General features: G+C 46.4%; 1 protein-coding gene across 4 annotated transcripts in view; it reads left to right on the top strand.

Moving 5' to 3' along the window:
• Ypel2 (yippee like 2) overlaps positions 1-23,206 on the top strand; it is a 56,647-nt gene that overhangs the window by 3,183 nt on the left and 30,258 nt on the right. For all 4 annotated transcript variants that reach the window (XR_002384178.2, XM_021231073.2, XM_013118361.3 and 1 more), the window contains one exon: positions 18,153-18,466. Coding sequence is in view for 3 of the 4 variants with exons in the window: in XM_021231073.2 (XP_021086732.1) it covers positions 18,350-18,466 (117 nt within the window). In the remaining variant the exon portion in view is untranslated. The remainder of the gene's footprint in view (positions 1-18,152; positions 18,467-23,206) is intronic.

Raw genomic sequence — 23,206 nt, 5'->3', positions numbered from 1 at the left:
ACATTTCTCCACCTTTTTTTCACACACTGCTGTAGGCTTTACCTGAATTCAATCTACCAATTTGCTGCTTTCTTAGCATTTAATGCTGATTGCTCATTCTTTTTAAAATAATTTTTAAAGTTCTTTAGTTTGCAAAATAATGACTGTCATGACATTTCATACATATGTATCATTGTGCCTTCTACATACTCAGCTATCACTGTGTGTGTCTCCCGTCGTCATGTCTGTCCCCTCTTGCCCCTTCGCCCCGCCACTTTTGTCCTGAGCTGTCCTGAGTGTCTGTTCTGACAAGCCTAGCCTGAGGAGAGCTGGGTAAATTTCCCTTTGGCACTATGATTTACTCCCTATTTCATGACAGGGTCAAATGGGAGGCGTGGGTGCCTGCTCATGCCCTACATCCATTGGGACTCTGCCTTAGCAGTTTAGATTCTGTCTGCTTGAATTGAGGTAGGAGTGGGGAATGGAAAATAAACAGCATATATGAGAATAGTTGTCCTAGCTAAGAATAGGGGTGTATGACCAACCCCAGAACTCTTAAAATGTAGAGGCAAGGGGAATCACCGCAAGTTTGAGGCCAGCCTGGTCTATATAAAGGGATTCCAGGGCTGTGTAGGGAAAAAACCTTTCAGTTCTTTAGAACCATGATTTTCAAGCTTTTGTGGTATCCATGGTAAGGAATACATTATAGCACTGTGCACTGGCCTGCTACTAAAAGAAGTTCTGGGAAGCAGTGACTATTACCCTAACTACCTGCAGCATGCTGATTTCTCTCCCCCCCCATTAAAAATCAGCTGGTGGTCATGACTCATTAATTTGATTTCCTCACCAAATGGGTCATGATCTTCAGTTTGAGAAACATTGGTTTAGGGCGGAGGTCTCCTTTAGCCTGAACGTGCATGATGGCCAGAGTAGTGTTTAGAAATACTGTGGTTAAAAGAAATACATATGTGTATATGTGTTTTACATACACATTAAACACACACACACACACGTATGTATGTATGTATGTATGTATGTATGTATGTATGTATGTATGTATAGTGTGCTAATTACTCCAGAGACATGATCGAATACTACAGCCCAGGCTGGCTTTGAACTTTTCTGCAATCCTCCAGCCTCAGCCTCCATAGTGTAGAGATTACAGGCATTTGGCACCACACACCTGTTTGCCAGTTGGGGCTGCTGCATCTGTAATAAGTGGCCCTTTGGATGACGATGAAGTAGCTGATGAGAAACACTGGTCTACTGGGAGCTGATGGCAATGAACACCGAGAGTGAATGTGAAGTGCAGAGGCAGGCAGCTCTCCCACACTTGGATGCAAGCTTTCAGGTCACTCAGCTGCTAGCCAGTACCCTTTGAAAAGGGGCCCGGCATGGTGGTGTGTACACCTTTGGTCTCACCTCTCCAGAGGCATTGGGACCCTCTCTCAAAAGCTCAGGTAAAGAGGTAGCTAGTCCTTGCAGCCCATTCCACTGCAGCTCGTGTGAGGCTGATGCTCTGTTCTGTAGCCCTGGCTGCTTCTGCGTGTGTGCGTGCGTGGGGGGCTGGAGATGTGAGCAGTGCTGACGAGCTGCTGTGCTGTTCACAGATTACATGCGTTCTCATTGTCATAATGATGTTAATGGTTTTGAGGCAGTCACTGTGCCTAGGGGATTAACAACTGGCCAGCAGAAGAAAGGATTGATTTTGTTTAATGTCTGGCTGGTATTCCAGACTGTTAGCCTGAGGGAAAGGCAGGCTGTGACTTTATTTTGATTTGGGGGTTGGGGGGAGTCAGGGACTTGTCTGTCATCAGATGCTAATAAGAGACTCAAGCTCCCACAGCTCTTGCCTAGTCAGCTGCTTCTTTCCCTTGCATGAGCACAGAGTGTGCAGGTGGGTCCTCTTAGTCACCCGTTCCTGATGCTTTTACCTCTGTCTTCAAGCACAGATAGACAAACACACCGCTGGAGCTACACATTTCCTTGTCCCTCTTTTTGCCCAAACAGGTTGGTGGAAGAGATTTCTTTGAATTAAAGCTTCAGTTTAGCTTTACAAAGGACACTTAATTATCCACATTCAGATTCTACTATGGGCCTTCTTGGCAAAGAAGTGCCTTGTAGGATAGTATTCACTGGGAGATTGTTTAAATTAACGTTAATAACTCTCTATTTGGCCTAGCTGCTTACATTCAGCATATCCAGTTTTGAGCACATAGAAAAAAAGAAAAAATGACAGCCATGCTGTGGTGATGATGTAGGCCTTCAATCCCCATGCTCAGGAGGCAGGGGCAGGTGGATCTCGGCCTGGTCTACAGAGAGTTCCAAAAAGCTACACTGAAAAACCCTGATTCAAAAAAAAGTGACCGGTAAAAGGATTGGAAAGGAAATCGGGCACTGTTTCCCTTGCAAACTATCTCAGCATTTCTCTGGGTCTGTCAACCCCAAACCACTGGGTAGTGCTGACAGGTACAGAGCACCATTCTGAACTCTAGCCCACAGTGATGGAGGGCTAAGCCAGTGCCCTCCTTCCTGCCAGCCTTCCAGCTAAAGGCACTTGTTAGGGCTGGCAAATTTTTGGTGATGCTATCCATAACAAAAGGCACTGTCTGCCTGAATTTCCAAGTGAGCTGTGCTCAGGCACTTCAGTATAGATAGTGAAACTTCGTTCTCTGTACCCTCCCCAGTCTGTCCCACCTTAACCTGCCTTTCTGTCCTCATTTCTGCTTCTGCTGCAACTCCTTGGGCCTCTGTGAAGTTCCTGAGACTTGCCGTGCTGTTTTTGAGAGAGTCTCTTCAGGGGCTCACAGGCTGGCTCTGACCTACTGGTCTCCTTGCTAGGATCACAGGTGTGTGTCACCATACCCAGTCTTAGACATTTTTTCCCCTTCTGGGTTACAGCCTTTTCCTTTTGATTTATTTTACTTGTATGAGTGTTTTGACTGCATGTATTTATGGTGCCAGGTTAGAAGAGATGATCAGGGTCCCCTAGAACTGGTTGTAGGCCACCCAGGTCCTCTACAAGAGCAACAAGAGACATAATCTCTAACCCTGCTTGTTTTTGTTTGTTTTCTACTGTTAGTTTCCTGGATGATAGCCAGCTCCTCCTAGTTATCAATGATGCGCTCCTCTTTGCCCACAGGCTTTTTTAATCCCTTAATTTGGTTTTGACAGGGTCTCTTGTATCCTAGGCTGGTTTTGAGATTTTTTTTTAAGTACAGCGTCTATTTCCCTAATGGTGGAATTACAGGCTGAGTTCTGTGTCTTGCTGGTCTCCCAATGTCATGCATACTAAGCAAGCAATCTGCCAACAGCTACATACCCAGCCCCCAACTTTATTATTAGTTTTACATCTGAAAATATATTGTCTACTTGTTTATTAGAATGGAATATTGAGAACATTCATTCCATTCTGACTTGCTCTCCTGTCAATACTTGGCATTCAGCAGATGCTGGGTAAATACCTGTTGGTTAAAAGCATAAATGACTTAGTCAGGCATTGGTGGCACATGCCTTTATTCCCAGCACTTTGGGAGGCAGAGGCAGGCGGATCTCTGAGTTCAGAAAGAGTTCCAGGACAGGCTCCAAAGCAATATAGAGAAATGCAGTTTTGAAAAACCAAGAGAAAAAAAATGACCAAAGGAGCCAAGCTCTAGAATAGGAAACTGCTTCTTTTTTTTTTTTTTGTTTTTTTGAGGCAGGTTTTTTTCTTTGTTATCTTGCTTAGCGTCCAACTCACAGAGATCCACCTGCCTCTGCTTTCCAAGTGCTAGGGTTAAAGGTGTGAAAGAGAATGAGAATAAGAAAATTTTGTCTGTTTCCTGGAATGAAGATAGTATTTTCAGAATTTCTTTGGCAGCTTGCATTTTTCACAGTAATTTTTAAATTCCTTTATTCCGTTTATAGGTTGCAGTCTCTCAAAGCACCATGGCCGCTTAACCAAAGCTTCTTAGTCGCTTATTGCTAGTAAACATCTCCTGTGTCTTCCATGAGCCTCGCTGTTGGTTTTTTCTTTCTTGACGTGCATTAGCATTTCTATCAGTAATCACACATTTCATTAATGCCAGCAGGCCCCACAGTGGAGCTGAGGGCCTGGTTTTGGAATCGGAAAGAACCGGATAATTAGCTCTGTGACCTTGGGCAGTCTACAGTTCTCTAAATCTTTGGTCCTTATTTGTAAAATGGGACTAATAATAGTTGCTATCACTCAGGATTTATGAGAGGATTAAGTGAGAGAATGCAGGGGAAACCAGGCCTAGAGCTTGGCCCCTAGGAAGTACTGCTATTAATAACAGCATTACTAGTGTGAGGCACCTTCCTGTTTCCCGCTGACAGGAGTCCATTCCCAATCAATTGATTTGGCAGTGATTTATATTAAGTAATTTAACGGTCAGAGAAACACTCACATCTGACAGAAATAGAATGGTCTCACTGTGTAGCACTGACTAGCCTGGAACCTTCTGCACAGACATTCACCTGCTTCTGCCTCCTGAGTTTGGGATCAAAGGTGTGTACCATCAGGCCTGGCTGGAATGGAAGTTAGAGATCATCAAATTGTATACAGACTGCTGTCCAACAGTTTTCTTTTGAATCTTCTTTGAGATGGGGTCTCCCTGTAGCTCAGGCTGTCCCACTAGCTCCAGCTGGCTGCACTTACTTTAACTTGCTACTTGGGATTTAGTGTCTTTGGAAGAAGTAACATGCTGTTAGCTGGGAGGTGGGAGGCTGGAGCAGGTGGATCTCTGAGTTCAAGAGCAGTCTGGTCTACAGAGTGTCCTACAGGACAACCAGGGCTACACAGAGAAAGCCTGTCTTCAAACAAACAAACATACAAACATACATACATGCTGTCTACCTGCGACCACTGACTGGAAGCTGCGTGCTGAGGCCCTCTTCTCATCTTCTCCAGAAGTGCTTTCCCTGGAAAGAGCTTTATTTAACTTGTTTTCTGCCATTCTCAGGGTTTAGATTGTATGTCTCCTTTAAGGCGTTCCCCCAGGGAGAAATTCTTTTAGAACATAGTGCCTGGAAAAAGCTTTGGCCCTCCAGTGGAACTGGTATGCTTTCTTCTCCTCTCTCTCTCTCTCTCTCTCTAATTGAAAATTTATAACTGCTCATATTTCTGTTTTTGCTTTGGCCGCCAAAGCCAAAACTGTGACTTGATTTAATGAACTCCATAGAGACCTGCATCCTAATTTTTTTCAGTGTTAACCTTATAATTTTTGTTTTTTCCAGTCTCACATGAATGATTTGTAACCTTAGATATAAGCTAGATATCTGTTGGACTGGGAGTTAAGTATAGTTAATTTTGTTATAGAAATCTAAACACTGAGGCTTAAGAAGGCAAAAAGCGTCGGGCGTTGGTGGCCCACGCCTTTAATCCCAGCACTCGGGAGGCAGAGGCAGGCGGATCACTGTGAATTCGAGACCAGCCTGGTCTGCCGAGCGAGTTCCAGGACAGCCACAGAGAAACCCTGTCTCGAAAAACCAAAAAAAAAAAAAAAAGGCAAAAAGCTAGGCATGGGTGTGCACATCTGCAATTCCAGTAGTTGGAAGGTGAAGGCGGGTAGATCAGCAAGTTCATGGTTCGCCTAGCGTCTGAGGAAAACAAAAGCCCCAAGTACAGACCATACCTTCTGTGTCTGGGTCACAGGTTCTTCTATTCCTGCAGTTTTAGCCCTAAATGCTCAGTGTTTTAATCCTAAGCAAACCATGCTTCCTCCAAGATGACTGGGCAAAGGAGCCTTGCTCATGCCGGCGGGTTTCCCCTGTGCTGCAATGTTGCCGCCTGCATTTCTGCTGCATGGCTGTTCTGTCTGCCCAGCTATAGGACAGCCCTTCCCTGTGGTCTTGAGAGTGGGGCGTGTCAGCTCAGAAAGAAGCAGGCCTAGAGTTCCCTTGCATGTTTCTTGCTGGAAAGAAAGCCAGTGTGCAATGGCAAATGGCTACCATTGGGCTCAGACGGGGACCCTGGGTGAATGGTAGCTGAACTTTGTTGTATTGAATTGACTTTATTTTGTTTTGATTGATCCAAAGTTTTAGTCCTGGGGGCCACTGACCTTCCTACTCATTTGCAGTGTTTTGTTTTTCCAGTTCTTTTTGGGAATATGTAATCCCTGGGATTTGGGAGTTTAGGATCGGCCACAACTGCCGGTGAAGTAAAGAATAGTTTCTTGACCAGTAGAGGAACTTCTAACTTGGGGCTGAAATGTAATCTTGTTTTTTTCTTTGTTGTTTTGTTTTGTTGTTTGAGACAGGGCTTCTCTGTGTAGCTTTGGAGCCTGTCCTGGAATTCCACTCAGTAGACCAGGCTGGCCTCAAACTCAGATTCGCCTGCCTGTGCCTCCTGAGTGCTGGGATTAAAGGTCTCTAGCTTTGGAGCCTGTCCTGGCAATACTCATTCATTCTCATTTTCTCATTTCCCTATTCTCCACCTCCTGTGGTCCAGGCTACTTTGAACTCCTGGATCTCCTGCCTTCACCTTCAGGCAGGAATTTGAAGATGCCTGGTTTCTTCTCGATTTGAGGAAAAGGTCATCCCCACATTTAACTAGCACCTCAGACTAAAGACTCCATTAATAAGAACCAAAGCTAGTTTGTTTGTGTGCCTAATCTGTCTTCTTCCCTCTGGTTCAGGCTATCCCCCCTCTTCTTAGTTTTGCAGTTATTTTATGTGTGTGGATGTTTTGCCTGTCCATGCATCTGGTGCCTGAAGAGACCAGAAGAGGCTGTTGGATTCCCTGAGACTGAAGTTTTAGATGGTTGTGAGGCCACCATGTGGGTGCTGGGAATTGAAGCCAGTGCTTTTTTTAACTGCTGAGCCATCTCTCCATTTATTGTTGAAGTATTGATTCTGGTAGTATTCCAATGACATAGTCCAGATACACATTATCTTATGCATATTGTATCATTGTAGGTATGTGGTGCATACCTATTTAATCCAAGCATTTGGAGGCCAAAGGATTGTTTTGATTCTGAACAGGCCAGCCTCAGAGATCTGCCTGCCTCTGCCTCCCAAGTGCTGGGATTGATTTAGCTGCTCTGCTAAAGTGTAGTCTTGGTGGTTTTTTTTTTTTGTTGTTGTTTTAATACTCATTACTCAGATAAGACCCTTGCCGGGGTCTTAATTTGTGTGTGTATATACATTTTATTTTATTTTTGTGGTGCTGGGAGTTGAACCCAAGGCCTTGTGCCTGGCAGGCAAGCATTCTGCCACTGAGCTAATTCCCCAGTCTAAGGAATAGACTTTGAAAGCTTTCCTTTGCATTTTGAAGCATTCCTTCATCCCTATATATTATCTCTAGCCGTATATTTTGTTTTTGTATTTCGAGACCGTGTCTTAGTAAGCCTCTTAGACTGGCCTTGGCCACACTGTTCTACCACATGGCATGTGAATTCTTTCATTCAGCTTAAACTGGAGGACACAGGGATGAAGAATACATTCCCTCAGACCTCGTCTGGTTTGTCAGGGTAGAAATGATCTATCCCAGTACCAGGGAGGAGGGAGGAGCAGAAGGTGCAAGAATTCAAGGCCAGCTTGAGCTATGTCACCAGTTGAAGCCCTCTGCCTAGGTTTGCCTTGAACCTTGATCCTCATGCCTCCGCCTCCCAAACACTAGGGTTTCAGGCATGCACCCCCACAGCCCAGCCGAGCTTGGCAGGTTTGTGCTTCATGTCCACCTTTGGGATAACCCATAAACTTAAATGGAAAGGCCCAATTGGCAAAGTGCATGCAAATCTATCCTCCATGCCCCAGGCCTGAAAGGAAAAAAGCATTATCTGTGAATAAGGTCTACCTACTACTCCCATGTAGAGAAGCCCAGAAATTCACCACAGAGTCAGTCTTCCTGGGCTAGCAATCACATTTTCTTGTAAGCATCCTTTTGATACTATCTCTTCCCTTTCTCACAGTTTTAAAAAAGTTAAATTTTGAGATTCTGACTGTGGAAAGGCAGGGGAGCTCAGCCACAGACAGTCTGTATCTAGAATGTGGGATTTATGTGAACTGGGAATAAAAGCGAGGAAGCCAGAAGCACACTGACAGCCGAACAGCAGAACTGTATTGGCAGGTCTGGGATGGAGAGCTCATAGTTAATTGGGGCCCCAGCTGTGCCCTGGAGACCCATCAGCAAGAGAAGTCAAGGTCGTGACAGCGCCCATAGTCCAAAAGACATTAATTCAGCACATGGTTGAGTTTGGGAAGCACAGATGTGTCAGGCAATCACTTCAGGAAAAGCAAAGATGGATCTGGGCTGTTCTGAGTATGAGTTCTGAGGGGAGGGGGCCAGGCCGGAGCTTGAAGGCGAGGAGAGAGAGAATTCTGGGCACCGTGGCTTCTGAAGAGAGGCTGTATCATTTCCTTTGGGGAGTGGGTAAGTAGGTAGTCACACTGGGTCTCCCTAGTTAGCTAAGCCTGGGCTGAAACTCGCTTGCCTTGGCTAGCCTCAAGTGTACAACAGTAGTCTTGGTTCCTCCTCCCGCTTTCTGGGGTTCCAGACAGGACTGCTCCTAGCGGAGTCTTCCTAAAGCTGTGCTCTCAGTAGAGTGTCTAAGTGGCTGTTTTTCATTATAGTTCAATATAGCCCTGCATTAGGGACAGAAGAATGGAACAGCTCCGTGGGTCACAGACCATAGAATGAATGTTACTTGTTTTGTTTTAACCAGGATTGTCATCTGGGAGCACGATCAAATACAAAAGGCTGGCACTAAAGGGTGGCAGAATTGGCCTGGAGGAAAAAGGGTGGATCAGGCCCTCTCCTGCATTCATTGGAGGCAAAGTTGGGGGTGGGTCCTATGCCTGGCCTGGCCCAAGGCCAAGATCTACAGTTTAGACTGCCTGTGGGTTTTATGGGGCACCCTGGGAGAGGATGCCTAGGTCGGAAGTTGAGAACTTCTCTAGGGTCCAGAAGGCACATACAGCCTGGGTGGGGTCACGTATGAAGCTCTCATGGGGTGTAGTAGAGTATATGAAGGCTCAGGGAGGGGGAACAGAAGGGTGACAGCAGCCAGGTAAACAGAGGTTCACGTGGAGTGGTTCATCTGGGCTATGACCTCACAGTGCTGAGTCACAGACACCCATCTACCAGCTCTGGTGATTTGGCCCCTCAAGAGTTAATTGCCTTTGCGGAGTGTTAATGGTGAGGCCTGGAGTAATGCCCAGAATTAGATCTGAGGCTTGAGCGGGTGTGTGCAGGAGAGCAGGTAAGCACTGAATAAGGTTTAAAAAGTCACCAGCATCGTCCCTAGTTAGCCAGTTTTCAGGGCTCCCCAGTGTGCTGAATTCATAATCCTGGAGAGAAACCCCTGTGAAGGATGGGTCAGGAAACGGGACCTTGTCAGGCATTTCCTTGTCTTGTGGGATAAATTCTATCTCAGAAAGATAATTCATTGTGTGTTGGGATAAGGGCCTGCCAGCTGTGCTTAGGGTTTGATTGTGTTGGGTATTAAGGGATGAGCAGGTGTTTATGGGGCACAGGAGATAGATTAAAATATGGCAGGTAACTGGAATAATTTGAAACAGTATAGTAACTAACTTGGTCTGTTAGGTTTAGAGGGGAATGGGGAGGTGCTGAAAATTTTGGCTCAGGCTCTTGGTACTAGCCGAGGGGTTTGGACTGTGCCCTGTAGTGTGGTAGGTTTTGAAACCTGAGAGATGTGCTCAAATTGTATTTTAGAAATAGAATTCTAGAATGAGCTGGAGAAAGAAGAGCTGAGTCAGGGAGTCAGGAAGCTAGGACAGTAGGCCATGGTGAAAGAATGGGGCTTGTATAATGTTACTGTTAGGATTACCATGGATGATAGAATTAAGCACAGACAGGACTGGGGTGTAGCTTAGTGGTAGAGGTACTTGCCAGGAGTGTCTGTGGCCCTGGGTTTGATACCCATCATGATAAAAAAAATCCAGGCAGTTAACCAAACCATACGAGAAAACTAGAGTCAACTGTTTAGGGGACCTGAACCAGGAAAAGAGTTACCTGCTTGGTCAGTGGGGTCTTTGAAGAGATGCCGTGGGACTGAGGCCCTAGTGGCTTAGCATCTATCTGCCTAATGTGTAAGGCTCTGGGTTCAATCCCCAACACCTACCTGGTGGTTCACAACTATCTGTAACTCTGATGCCCTCTGAGCTCTGCAGGCACTCTCTGCACCTATAAACAGAAGGCAAAACACTTAAGGACTAGTGAGATGACTCAGTGGGTGCAAGTCTGGAGAATTGAGTTTGAGTCACCTCTGAAAGTCATCCTGATGCTCACACATAGTAAGAATGTACAGGCATGTATACACACATCCATGTACACATACACATTCACAGAATAATAAAGTTGTACTTGCAGGGAGTTGAACTCAGGGCCTCATGGGCAGGTAAGTTCTTCTGGTTTGAAAGAAAATGGCCCCAAAAGGGAGTGGTGCTATTAAAAGGTGTGACCTTGTTGGAGGAAGTATCACTGTGGGGGCAGACTTAAGAGAGAGGTCTCTTGCTTAAGTTCTCCTCAGTGTGACTTTCAGTTGACTTCCTGTTGCCTGCAAGATGTAGGTAGCACTCCCCGCTCCAGCACCACTCTGCCCGCATGCCGCCATGCTCCCCTCATGATGATGAACTGAACTTCTGAAACATGAAATGTTTCCTTGATAAGAGTTGCCATGGTCATGGTGTCCCTTGACAGCAACAGAAACCCTAGGACAGTGTTCTACCACTGAGCTTCACCCCAGCCAGTGGTGTCAACCTTGGTAAGGTTGGTTTGAAGTGTCCTCTTAGGAGTTTCCTAGAAGTGCCCTTTAGAAAAGGGGTCAAAAGAGGCAGAAGCAGAACACACAAGCTCGAGTGTTCGTAGAGGAACAGGCGTTCAGGTAGGTGCATCCTGGGGGAGAACATGGAGGAAGTGAAGCCTTGTGAGCTGTGTAGCTCAGGCTGACTGGAGCTTGCTTTATTGTTTAGGCTGTTCTTAAACTCCTCACCACCATGCCCAGCTCGGTCTTACCGAGACTTGCACCTTGATTGTCTCATTGCACGTGGCCCATACTTCTGTCACTCAGTCTTGATTGTGATTAATGATCATGAAGCATTACCAGGAACTTCTGTAGCTCTTTGTTAGTCAGCCTTAACCGGAGGATCCAGTGAGACCATCAGCAGTCCATGTTCATGACCTGCTCTGACCCCTGTTGAGCTGTAGTTTGGTGTTCTCACAGAGGCATGCTTCAAGCAGCATGCAAAATGGTCACATGATAAGTACTCTGTAGCCCAGGGTGGGTTAGAACACCCTATGTAGGTTAGGATAGCCCTGAACTATGGCAGTCCTCTTGCCTCAGCCTGAGTGTTGACTTACAGGTATAAGCCTCCATGCCTGGTTTATTCTGGGATTTTGTATATTAGATTTCTCATTGTCTTCCCTGTCCGCAACAGGAAATTTTCAAAAATCCGTCTACTCAATTCCAGGATGCTTTTATATACCTTGGCAGGTTAGGAGTTTTCTTTTGCTTCCCCTGATTATGAGAAGTTCAAAGCCAGATTTGCATTTGAACTCCAGTAGTATGTTAGCAGTTTTAAGAGCATTCATTTCAAGCTATGTACATAGTTCTCTCATGTGGAATCTGAAAATGCTGCACACTGGCCATGAAAGTAGGCAGGAACGGGGAGGGAAAGAAGAGTTCTTGTTTAGTTTGTTTTTTTTTTCTGAGACAGGGTTTCTCTGTGTGTATCCCTGGCTGTCCTGGAACTCACTCTGTAGACCAGGCTGGTCTTGAACTCACAGAGATCCGCCTGCCTCTGCTTCCCGAGAGCTGGGATTTGTGTAAGGAAAGAAAGGAAGCAATCACATTTTAGTTAAGTGACCTTAAGTGTCTTCAGATGTAGACACAACTTGTAATATTTGATCTTGATAGCCAGACATAGCTGCTTGTGCCCAGTACCTAGTATGCCATGTAAGTTGGGAACTGTTTCTTTCTCCACACAGATGTGCTAACAGATGTGAGCTACCCCAGGTAAGGTGCTGTACTAAGAGCCATGCCATACAGTTCTCTGCTAATGGCAGATGCACCATTCTGCAGCCACTTCCGAATGGACTTTCTAAGACGAGCATGTTTTTAAGACCAGCATGACCTTGCTGTATTGAAGGTCTTGAGAAAATGAAGGTTGGTGGATGGAAGATGCTTCACTGTAGGGCAAGGTTCTTCTACATTAAAACATGGAATCAGAGGGACTGGAGAGATGGCTCAGTGGTTAAGGACACTTGCCTTTTCAGAAGAGTCCCAGCACCTACATGGCAACTCAGAACCCGCTGTAACTGCTGCCCAGGGGCACCCACACCCTCTTCTGACCTCTGAGGGCACTGAACACACATGGTGCATAGACACACATGGAGACAAAACACTCATGAGCATTACATTTTTTGTTTTTTTTTTTGTTTGTTTGTTTGTTTTTCAAGACGGGTTTCTTTGTGTAGCCTTGGCTGTCATGGGCTCTGTAGGACATAGAGATCCTCCTGCCTCTGCCTCCCAGGTGTGTACCACCACCGCCTACAAAAACAGTGGAAATACGGCTGGGAATGGCCATGCAAGCCTTTAATCCCCAGCATTCAGCCACCACCACAACAAACTATTGAGTCAGGATTTTAAAGAGAGAAGGAGTAATGTGTTTTGGAGGCTGTCCTGGAACCTGCTCTGTAGACCAGGCTAGTCTCGAACTCATAGAGATCTGCCTGCCTCTGCTCCCGAGTGCTGGGATTAAAGGCATGTGCCACCAACGCTCGGTGGTGACACACACCTTTAATCCCAGAGGCGTGGGGTGGTGGAGCCCCAAGTTCAAGGCTAGCCTGGTCTGCAATAGTTCCAGGACTGAGAGAAACCTGTGTCAAAGAGATAAGGAGTCCTAGAGATTATATAAGATTGTCATGCGATAGATATCTGCTCACATCAATATTAGACCCTGTATCCAGGTTGAGAGCAATGCTTGCCTTGTTTCTGAAGGAACATGACTCCTTGCTGTCCAAGCTGGGTTTTGTTATTTGCCACATGGATTTGAATTTTTCTGTGATCCAGGGCTATACAAGAAGTATCTGTAAAAGGATAACTGATTTTTTTTCCAGTTTGATTTTTTTTTTTGGTTTTTTGAGACAGGGTTTCTCTGGCTTTGGAGGCTGTCCTGGAACTAGCTCTGTAGACCAGGCTGGTCTTGAACTCACAGAGATCCGCCTGCTTCTGCCTCCCGAGAGCTGGGATTAAAGGCATGCGCCATCACCATCTGGTTGTTTGAGAGATTTTTGTTTTGCTTTGCTTTGGGTTTTGAAATGTGAGGCAAGGTATCATTGTGTAGCCCTGGCTAGCCTGGAACTTACAACATAGACCAGCATGACTCAAACCTTGGAGCAGTGGAGTGCTGGAATTGTAGGCCTGCACCATCAGACCCTGCTCATGCCTTTATTTCTGTTATTTGATTTTGAGGCCGGGTCTCACTATGTAGTCCTGGCTGGCTTGGAACTCTGTATGCAACCTCCTAACCACCATGAATCAACCAGGGGCACAGGAACACTGGCATATTTGGTAGGAACAATAACTTCTGTGCCCTTTCCTGCTTGATGATAAGAATGATGGTAGTTAATCAGGGTAGTTGAGAACCAGTACAGGTGTTGTTAGAATATTTCTTACTCTTTATTGTTTGACTTATCTCCTTTGGGATGAAGGTACTGAATCCAAGTTTACCTGCCCAAGCTGTCTTCAAACTCATGGCATCTTCCTCCCTCGGGTTCCCAAATGCCAGTTCTATAGTACCGCCACACGTACCTTGGTTGGCTTAAGTCTGAATGGACAAGTGAGGGCTTGGTGAAGGACAGGATAAAGTTATACCAGACTGCAACAAAACTATGGAAGTGGTGTGTTGTTCCCGCAATGGTTCAAGTTGTCCCGTGCAAAGCACTGGGTCACCTCATTTGGTACTTAGTTGGAGAGGGGAGGTGAGGGCCAGTATGTTGTCACCCAGCTAGGAAGGAATAGAACTCATTTGTGAGAATCTGGAGCTCACCTCTATTCACCTTTGGCACCTGTGGCAGTTCCTCCATGGGCCAGCTTCTGAGGCTGTCTGCTGCCTGGCTTCCAGGTCACCTCTCAGGTTCCTTATGGCTTAACTAAAGAAAGAGTACCATTTTGCCCTCAGTGATACCTGGAGAGATAGAGTTCTGAATTTCAGTGGCTACTGTGACCTCCCAGTGACAATGGCCTGTCAGTCAGGAAAGCCCCTGCCAGGCTCAGCATGTTTTCCCTATGTCATTGGCTCTGGATGGTCTTTCTGAGATCTTTGTTTTTAATCATAATATTTCACATTTTCCTTTCCATGCTGATCACCAGGAGCCAGCTGCTGGCGGGAGAAAGTCTTCCTTTAATTTCCTCTGGATTATTAGTTCACTTAAAATGCTGTTTAAATTGTACACAAGCATTGAGGCTTTTGATTATTGTTGTGAATCAACTGGACTTCGAAAAAAGTGCTCAACAAGTTGGACTCTTGTATTCCTGTACACTGTGGCATGGTTTGCAGGGACCAAAGTTCACAAATTAAAATGTGCCAAGTTCTGTAGCCCTGTATACCTAATTTCTCTTTAGAAAAACCATACATTTTCTTTATTGAGAATTAAATCTCGCAATTTAAAACATTTTAAAATGGTGTGATGGCTATTCTCGATTGTCAGCTTGACTACATTTGGAATTAACTAAAACCCAAGTGACTAGGTATGCCTGTTAGGGATTTCTCTTTTACTTTTTTGGTTTTCCCAGACAGGATGTCTCTGTTGTCTTGGGTATTCTAGAATTCCCTTTCCTCTGTAGACCAGGCGGACCTTGTACTCACAGTTTTACATCCACACACACATGCTCTACCCCTCTCAGTGCTGGGATCACAGGCATGTACCACCACCACTCAGAGAGGGACTTTTTTCTTAATTCATTCTAAGTAGGATTTTAATTTGGATCTTTCAGGTAGGGAGATTCACCTCTAATCTGGGCCACTCCTTCTGCCGGAAGTCTATATAAGGACAGAAGTCCACTGGCGCTCAACTCTTTCAGGATTCAGGCATATGCAGGTAGACAGCCATTAGACTAGCTGGACCATAGCCTGTACCACTGCCTGGACCAGTGTAATTGTGTGTGTGTGTGTGTGTGTGTGTGTGTGTGTGTGTGTGTGTGTGTGTGTGTTTTAAAGGCCTGGTGTTCATGTCTTATTTTCCTATTTGGCCTGTGTTCTTATGAGATACAGAATGCCTCTTGCCACTGCTTCACAATTCTTTATTCCAGATTTCTTTTTTAAAGAGAATGTGTGTGTGCACTCGGTGCATGTGGGTGCAGGTGCAGCACTAGGCTAGAGTTACAGGCTGCTGTGAGCGTCCGATGTGGATGCTGGGAACCAACTCTGTCAGAGCAGTGTGAGCGCTTACCACTGTGCCATCCCTCCAACCCTCTTGTTCACTGTCATTCTTGCCCCACTTTGTTCTAGGTCTTTTGCTTGTTGAATATGGTAATGTTTCTAATTAATACATTCTATCTGCCTTATGCCCCCCCTCCAGGATGTCCCTTCTCTAGGATGCTTGTGAAATTACTCACGAGCAATAATGCAAGGCATGGTAGTTGTACATCTTTAGTCCCAGTGCTCTGGAGGCAGAGAGTTTTGGATCTCTGAGTTCAAGACCAGTCTGGTTTACATATCTCAGGACAGCCAGAGTCACATAATGAGACTGACTCAAAATATTCCCCATTGCCAGGTGGTGGCACACAGCTTTAATCTCAACAGAGGCTGGCGGATCTCAACGAGTTCATCCCTGTGAGTTTGAGGCCAGCCTGGTCTACAGAGTGAGTTCTATGAATGCCAGGGATGTTATGTTACACAGAGAAACCCTGTCTTGAAACAAGCAAAAAATACCCCTCACCAAAAGAACAATGATTCTGCTATATATAAGGCAAATGTCCATGGTCTAGTCTTTTCAGGGCTTTCCAGCACCATGCAGCCTGGGCCAATACTTTTTTATGGTGGTTCACCATTGTATGGGTCCATGTTTGTGACCTACTCAGCATTTTTTTTTGAGACAGTAGTTATGGAGCCAGTCCTAGAACTGACTCTGTAGACCAGGCTGACCTTCAACTCACAGATCCATCTGCCTCTGCCTGCTGAGTGTTGGGATTAAAGGCCTCGCCTCCACCACCTGTCCATACTCAACGTTTAATACATGCTGCAAGTTTTTTGGATTCAGGGCATAACCAAGAGCCTCTGTGTACTTTTTTTTAGGCTTCCTACAGAGAAGTGAGAAAAGAAATAATTCTACTCCAGGGAAATGCATAACTGAGAAGCTGCCTGTGTGCATAAGAAATCACTCTGTGGCCTCTGTTAAGCAGAGAAGCTGCCAGGGCCATTGTTTTCCTTTTTCCCTGGTGTTTGTGTAAGACCCAGGGTTCGTGCTGCTCATCCTGGTCCCTGAGCAGTCAAGGCTGTGGACTTGAAACATTTGGCTTAGGCAGCTGGGCATGGAGCTGCACGCTTCAGCTCTAGCAAACTGAGGCAAGAGGTTCCAGGCCTGCCTAAGCAATGAAAAACAAAAACAACCCAGACCAAACAAAAAGAACCCCTTGGCCCCAACCTTCTAATAAGACAGAAGCACTCAAGCATGGACTGGGTACTGCCTCCTGTTCTCTTCCTCTTCTGGAATTCTGTCCTTGCTAACAGTAGAACAAGAATATTGGAAATACTGAGGGTATGTCAGGAAACCCAACAGAAGGGCAGGGAAATAGTAACTCAGCCCTGTCAGCTTTAGTCCCGGAAGGCTGGTTTGGGATCCAGGCACCTGTATCTGATGTGGCTAAGCCTGAGGCATTGTCTAGGGTATCCTTTCCCACCTCTGTCTACTGCCAATATTCCTGTGTTGTCCATGTAACCAGTCCTTCATCTTGAACTTGTGGGAGAGTGAGCAGGGAAGACATCATCATGCCCTGGCCCTTGTGGCTTTGAATCTGAATCCCTTCAGAAATCTGACAGATCACACACGAGAGCGCGCACGGAGCTCCCATGGCTCAAGGATGCTGTGAAGAGGATTGTTCACACGGTTGGATAAAGGGTAGTGGCCACTCCATTGTAGTGCCCGTCAGTGGTGGTTTCCAATCAGAAAGGTGTAGAGCCCACATGTGATGGCTGTGATGGGGGGGGCAGCCTCCCATGGGAGACTTGGCTCTATTAGTGGATTTAGAGGAAAAGAACTGGTTTTCTCCCAAGTCCAGATGGATCCCAGACAGTCCAGCAAGGGAAAGCCTATTTTATTTGTCTCCTTCCTCCATTTCTCTAAATAATTTAATCTTCAAAGCATGATACAGGTTAATTAACACTCATGGGTCTCCTGGGAAAGTAGGCAAATGGGAATGCCTCCCCTGTTAGTTGAAGTTCAGGGAATAGACCGGTGCCAGAGCTGTAGGTGAGCAAAACTTCATTCATGTGGTTCCAGTGGGAACCTGTTCCTTTCCCCATTCTTAGTGTCCCGGGTTCCCAGGACAATGAGAAGGCTAAGACTAGGAGTCTTCTGCAGGAAGTAGTGGGAAATGTGAGAATTGAGAAGAAATTGTGACATTCATGGTCATGCGTTTTCAGATGTTATGCCATTAATTTTAGTTCATTTACTTGCCTTTTAAAATACACTTAAATACATACACTGGGCATCCTGTCAGAGTAAGGAGTTGCAAGCTGGCTACCACCCTTCAGGACATTACTAAATGGGAAGTTAGTCTTTTGTGCCCCACACTTATTCAGCAGAAGCTGTTGTGTGGTTTGCACCCCTGCAGGTGGTGGCTTCAATCATTGGCATGCGCCTGGTATCTGAAAATGGATGAGATACAAACAGGACTGTTAGATGTGGTAAATGGGGGGGGGTTGCTAGGAGGGCCTCCCTGAGGGCTGCAGATAGCCCATCTTCAGTCCTGGTCTGTGTCCAGGGACGGTGGCGATGCCAGTCTGCTAGGCACCTGTGTAACTCTTGGGTTAATAGTGAATCTCCACCTACCTAACAAAGCCAGCAAGGCTGGAGGGGGTGCAGAGTGAGGGAACACAGAAGAAGATCTTCTCTGCGGCCGGTGTCTGCTGCTCCCTCTCTGGGGCGGCACGTGCACTCATCTTGTAGGAAACTTTGCTCCTCCCGCTGATGGTGTTTCCCTTTGCTGCAGGCTGCTGAGACCCGGCTGTAGACCTCTGCTAGAGAGTCCTTACTCTGAAGACATCACCAGTGTGTGGAGCCTGCCGCACACCCACCCCCTGCCAAACCACGGCCTTTACCTGTGTCTTTCGCTGTTTCCCGTGCGACCCATCCTGTGGGAGTGCCTCGTGGGCTGCCCCAGAGTTCACCCCACGCTCCGCTGCACCGATGGTGAAGATGACAAGATCCAAGACTTTTCAGGCATACCTGCCCTCGTGCCACCGGACCTACAGCTGCATTCACTGCAGAGCACACTTGGCCAATCACGATGAACTCATTTCCAAGGTACTGCTCTCACGGAGGCCTTTCTTGCCTCCCAGTAAGGAAGGGGGAGTTTCCTGTTCCTGGGGTCACAGACTTGCATGCTCTCTCATACAGTCTGGGATATTTGCATGTTGTCTTTTATAAGGGCAGGGCTGACCCACAGGCTGTTCACTCAACTGAAAATTAACTCTGATTTGCAGGGACAGAGTAGTTCAGTTTATATTGGAAATGTCAACCCTGTTGGAGACAGCACACAGTTCTGTAGTCTATCGGGTCTCTGCATGTTAGGCAAGAAGTCTTTCACAGAGCCACACTCCCATCCCCATTGTAGCAGCTTCATTAGTTCAGACGGGAGAGCCCCTGGCAAGCCCCAAGGACAGTTGCGAGGCTGTAGCATTATGAAAACTTAGCCTTTGGGGGAGGGAGGAACAAAAGTTGAAAAGCTGAGCCACTGACCCGTAGGGACCTTTATAAATGAAGTGATACAGGGTGACATATGATCATAGCTGAAGAATGAGTCCTCTTCCCAGAGGTGCCTTGACAGCTGCTTCTGAAGCTGGGGCTGGGGGTTACTAATGAATAAGCCCGGTTCTTGATTGTGTAACACAGGAACTGAATACTGTGGGCAGCTTTCTCAGGGGAACTATCTCCCTCCTGGCCCTGGATTCCCAGGGGAGGAGAAACAGGTTTTACTAGGCTAGATGACAAAGAGAAAAAGATCGTGGGAGAATTTCCCCCTTAATAGCATCTTTCCTGAGAAGCTAGCCTCCACACAATTAAGGGCCTAACAGATACTTAATGCAGACCCAGACTAAGGAAAAAAATTAGGGATCCCACACTATTTATAAGAACTGACAAAGGCATTCTTGCTTTCTTCTCCTTGGGTTTGGTAGTCTCAGCCCAAGATGGGTGACAGCTCCGGCCAGCAGTTACAGAACATTCTTCCTCAGCTGGCTGACGTGACTGGCACATGAGGGCTGCCCAAATAACCAAGTCCACAGACATAGATTCGGAGATGCGGCTCTAGAACAGAATCTGTTGTTGTGGGTCTACTTCAGGCTGCTCAGTAACCTACAAGCTCATACCTTGGTCCTCCCAGGCCCTGGCTTCAGCTGTTCCTCTCTCCTCTGCATTCCTGAACTTTGTCATTTACACTTAAGCCAGCCTTTAACTATATCTTGTGGATTTCTAATGAGTTTGGGGGAATCCTTGACTGGAAATTTATTTGGATGTGGGAGGCCATGTCCATGGGAAAACTAGCCAGTCTCCTGGCATGGAATGTGAGCCAAAAACTTGTATTTGAGTTGGCGCTGTCTCCCTTCCACAACCCTTTTCTGTAGACGTTTCCAAAATAAGTCTTTCTATCTAAGAGGCATCTAAGGCACCACTTTACCACAAGAAGTGTTTTACGGTGTAAGAAGTCAAGGCTCCAGTACGCTTGTACTGCTATATACCTGACACTAAAAATGCTATTCCTCTTACCTTACCCTTGTGATTCCTTAAGGTGAGTGATCATTGGTCATGTGCTATACCAGCGGGGAAGCTGTTTTAGTCTGCAGGTGCTCAGTAAGGATGTCTTGGTCTTTTATTGCAGCTGGGACTGAAAAGATGGATAGAAGCTGTAGAGATGGTAATGGCTCTCAGGTTATAGTTGCTGTATTTAGTCAGGAGAACAGGCCTTCTTTGATGGCCCTCCACTTCCTTGCTTTCTTATGGTTAGCCAGGAGACACTAACAGTCTTCCATGGATGTGGAGGTGGGGTCTCTAAAGTCTCTGCCGGGAGCAGCTCCCCCTGGCCACCTCATGAACCCTTCCACGTCCTTCTTTTCTGTCTGACTTAGTCCCCAGATCAGAATTTGACTCATGGCAAAAATCTCAGTAAATGATCAAGTGAACGGATAGATGGAGCCTTGGGAGAAGATGAGGCCCCCCCAAAAAAGCTTGTGGCTTGTGCCCTCCTTTCTGCCCGCCCCTTCTGGGACAGGAAGGCTCACAAGTCCAGGCCAACGTCAGCACAGACTTTAATTTCATTGGCTGCAGCCAGTGCACAGATGGGGTACATTAGAGCTGGATGATTTAAAGAGTCGGGTGAAATGCCTGGCTGGGGGAAGAGTGAGGAAACTGCTGGGCATTGTACAAAGATTCCTTTATTTTCCTCGGCAGCCACCCCCAACATTAAATAATCTATACATTCTTATGCACATCTGCTTAATGGAAAGATCATTGCCTCGGCCCCCTCCTTGGACAAATGGACCTTTTCTTTCCACACCCCCTCCCCATTCAGGAAAGTTCAAGGAGAGAATGTCCCTCCTGTTCTCCCTCTTGACTTAATCTCCTGTATGGTTGCAGAGTCTGCCCAGTAGGAGTTGAGAGCCGGGCAGCAGATAGCCGGGGGTGGGTGCAGTGGAGAATTAAATGAGGCTTTGTACTTGAAATGGGGTCTTTAGTAGAGAGCTGGACCTTTGTTTTGGGGGCAAAATAAAAGTGAGTCTGCAAGTGATGCCGAGGTCTAGAGAATGGAGTGTGTGCCTGGGACTTCAGGGACTTTAGGCTCCCTTTCTGGCGGCCTGGCTAAGCCGTCAGGGAAATGCAGCACTGGAAAGTTTTAAACAACAGCAAGAGTGTTGATTCTGGTGGTGGGTAGCTCTGATGGGTTTGCTTCCTGCCCAGCTTGACATACCCGGCTGTCCAACCTCTGGGTCTCCTTTCGTACTCACAAAACGGGCAAAATGATATTCACTGTTGGTGGAGGCTGCAAAGGTGGTGTAACAATGAGCCATCCTGAATAAACATTTCCTTCTCACAATTCTAGAAGCCAGAAAACCCCAGATTTGGAAGTTTGGCAAACTCAGTGTCTCAAGGTTTACTTTTCAGTTCACAGGCAGCTTCTTGTTATTGTGTTACTACCTTCCATAGTGGGAGGAGCAAAGGATCTTTCTCTGGCTTATTTATTCATTCTTGTATTTTGTGTATGTGTTTTTGAGAAAGGCTTGCTGAGTTGCCCGGAATGTTCTTTTAATTGCTGGACTAAAGAAGTCCTTCTGCTTTGGCCTTCCAGGTATACTGGGCATGTGCCATTATGCTTGGCTTGTTCCGGTTCCTTTATACTGACAATAAACTTCACTTATGAGGGCTCTGCCCTCATGGCCTAATTTCCTAAAGGCCACATGTCCCAATACATCTATTGGCAGGCGGGGCAGACATTCAGACCATAGCAAGGAGCACATAGTGTGTGCCTTCATGGGCTGTCTCCATAGCAGGACTTACCTCATTGGGTTGCTACACACACCTCAGATGAGATCAGGGATGCATGGGTGGCTTGTAAATGACAAAGATCTTTGCAATATAAGGTTGTTTTACTTCTTCTCTTGGCCTTATGATCCTAAATCTTACATGCATTGTGTGATTCAAACTCAGGTCCCCATGCTTGTACAGCAAGCCCCATATCTCCCTAGTGGCAACATTTGAACGCTATAGCCAAAGCTTATTCCAAAGAACTTTTAACCAGAAAGGTAATATAAAGCAGGGGTATTTTGCTTAATAACAGTCGTGAGTGTTCCATTAAGACCTGGATGTACCAGAGGGACAGTTGATAGCCTAATGTGTCTGTAGGATGTAACACAGCCTTTGGTCTGTGGGAGGGGAGAACTTTGAATTGATAATAGGGAATGTGCTGAGGTGTCCTACAGTCTTTCTCTTAGAGGGTGTTGTGTTCTACATGCTGGGGTGTTTGTCTGCAGAGAGGTATTTTCTGTTGGCATGAAGAATTGCCTGCACTATTGTTTCTGTCAGCCCCAGAATAAAAATACTTTGGTTATAAAATAACAATGGCTTCCACTGGATCAGTGAGTCTGTCTGCCTTAACCTCCCAAGCAGTGAAGATCCAGAGGCCTGTGCCACCAAGTTCAGCTTCTGTGCGGAGGCCTTCCTTTGTCTTCCTGCCAACCTTCAACCGAGCAGTAGGGCGTTTTGGAACTTGTGACTTCATTCCAAGACTTGATCCTTATCGGAAGGGCATTGTGGGAGGCTGTTGGGTGGGTGTCCAGCACAGGTGGAAGGAAGAAATATTTTGCTAATCACCCAACCTGCTTGTTACTGTTTAGTTGGATCTGTGGGTCTGGTTATTTTCTGGAGACAGGTCCTCTAGAAACTGTAGACTGTCTAGTCTTGGTGAAGAAACAAGTCAGGGTGTGGCAGTGACCAGCCCTGTGTTGGTCACTGTGCCATGTTCTGTTTGAGAGGTCTAGCCTGGGAACTCAAGCTGGGTTTATTCCTTGTGGGCTTCCTTGTGCTGGCTGTGGGGGCATTTGGACTTTCTCTTAGATGATTAGATGTTGGGTTGCTTTAAGAAGAGGGGGGCAGGTGGGTAGTGGTGTTGAAGCTGTGTTAATCTAGGGCTAAGCTGACCTTAGTTTCTCACCTGTGCCTCTGAGCCGTAGAGCTCTACACACACCTGTGGTTCCCAGCAAGCCTTTTACATCTCATTCCAATGTAGTGACTGGAAGGTTGTGGACATGGTGGGATGCTGATGTGATGGTACAGAGGTCTGCCCCATCTTGCTGACAGTCACACGAGCAACAACTTTGTCTCTCACATTTCCTAATGTTTTCAATACTCTCTCTGGGCTGGGCGGTGGTGGCGCACACCTTTAATCCCATCACCCAGGAGGAAGGACAGCCTGGTCTAGAGTTCCTTCCCCCTTACCCTCTGAATGGGTCATGTGACCCCTGAAGGGGCCACACCCCATAGTTGAGAACCTCT

This window comes from Mesocricetus auratus, unplaced genomic scaffold, assembly GCF_017639785.1.
Source record: "Mesocricetus auratus isolate SY011 unplaced genomic scaffold, BCM_Maur_2.0 Super-Scaffold_100007, whole genome shotgun sequence".
In the NCBI taxonomy this organism is placed as follows: domain Eukaryota; kingdom Metazoa; phylum Chordata; class Mammalia; order Rodentia; family Cricetidae; genus Mesocricetus; species Mesocricetus auratus.
Note: the sequence above shows the minus strand (reverse complement) of the source record. Positions and strands in the feature narration are given on the sequence as shown.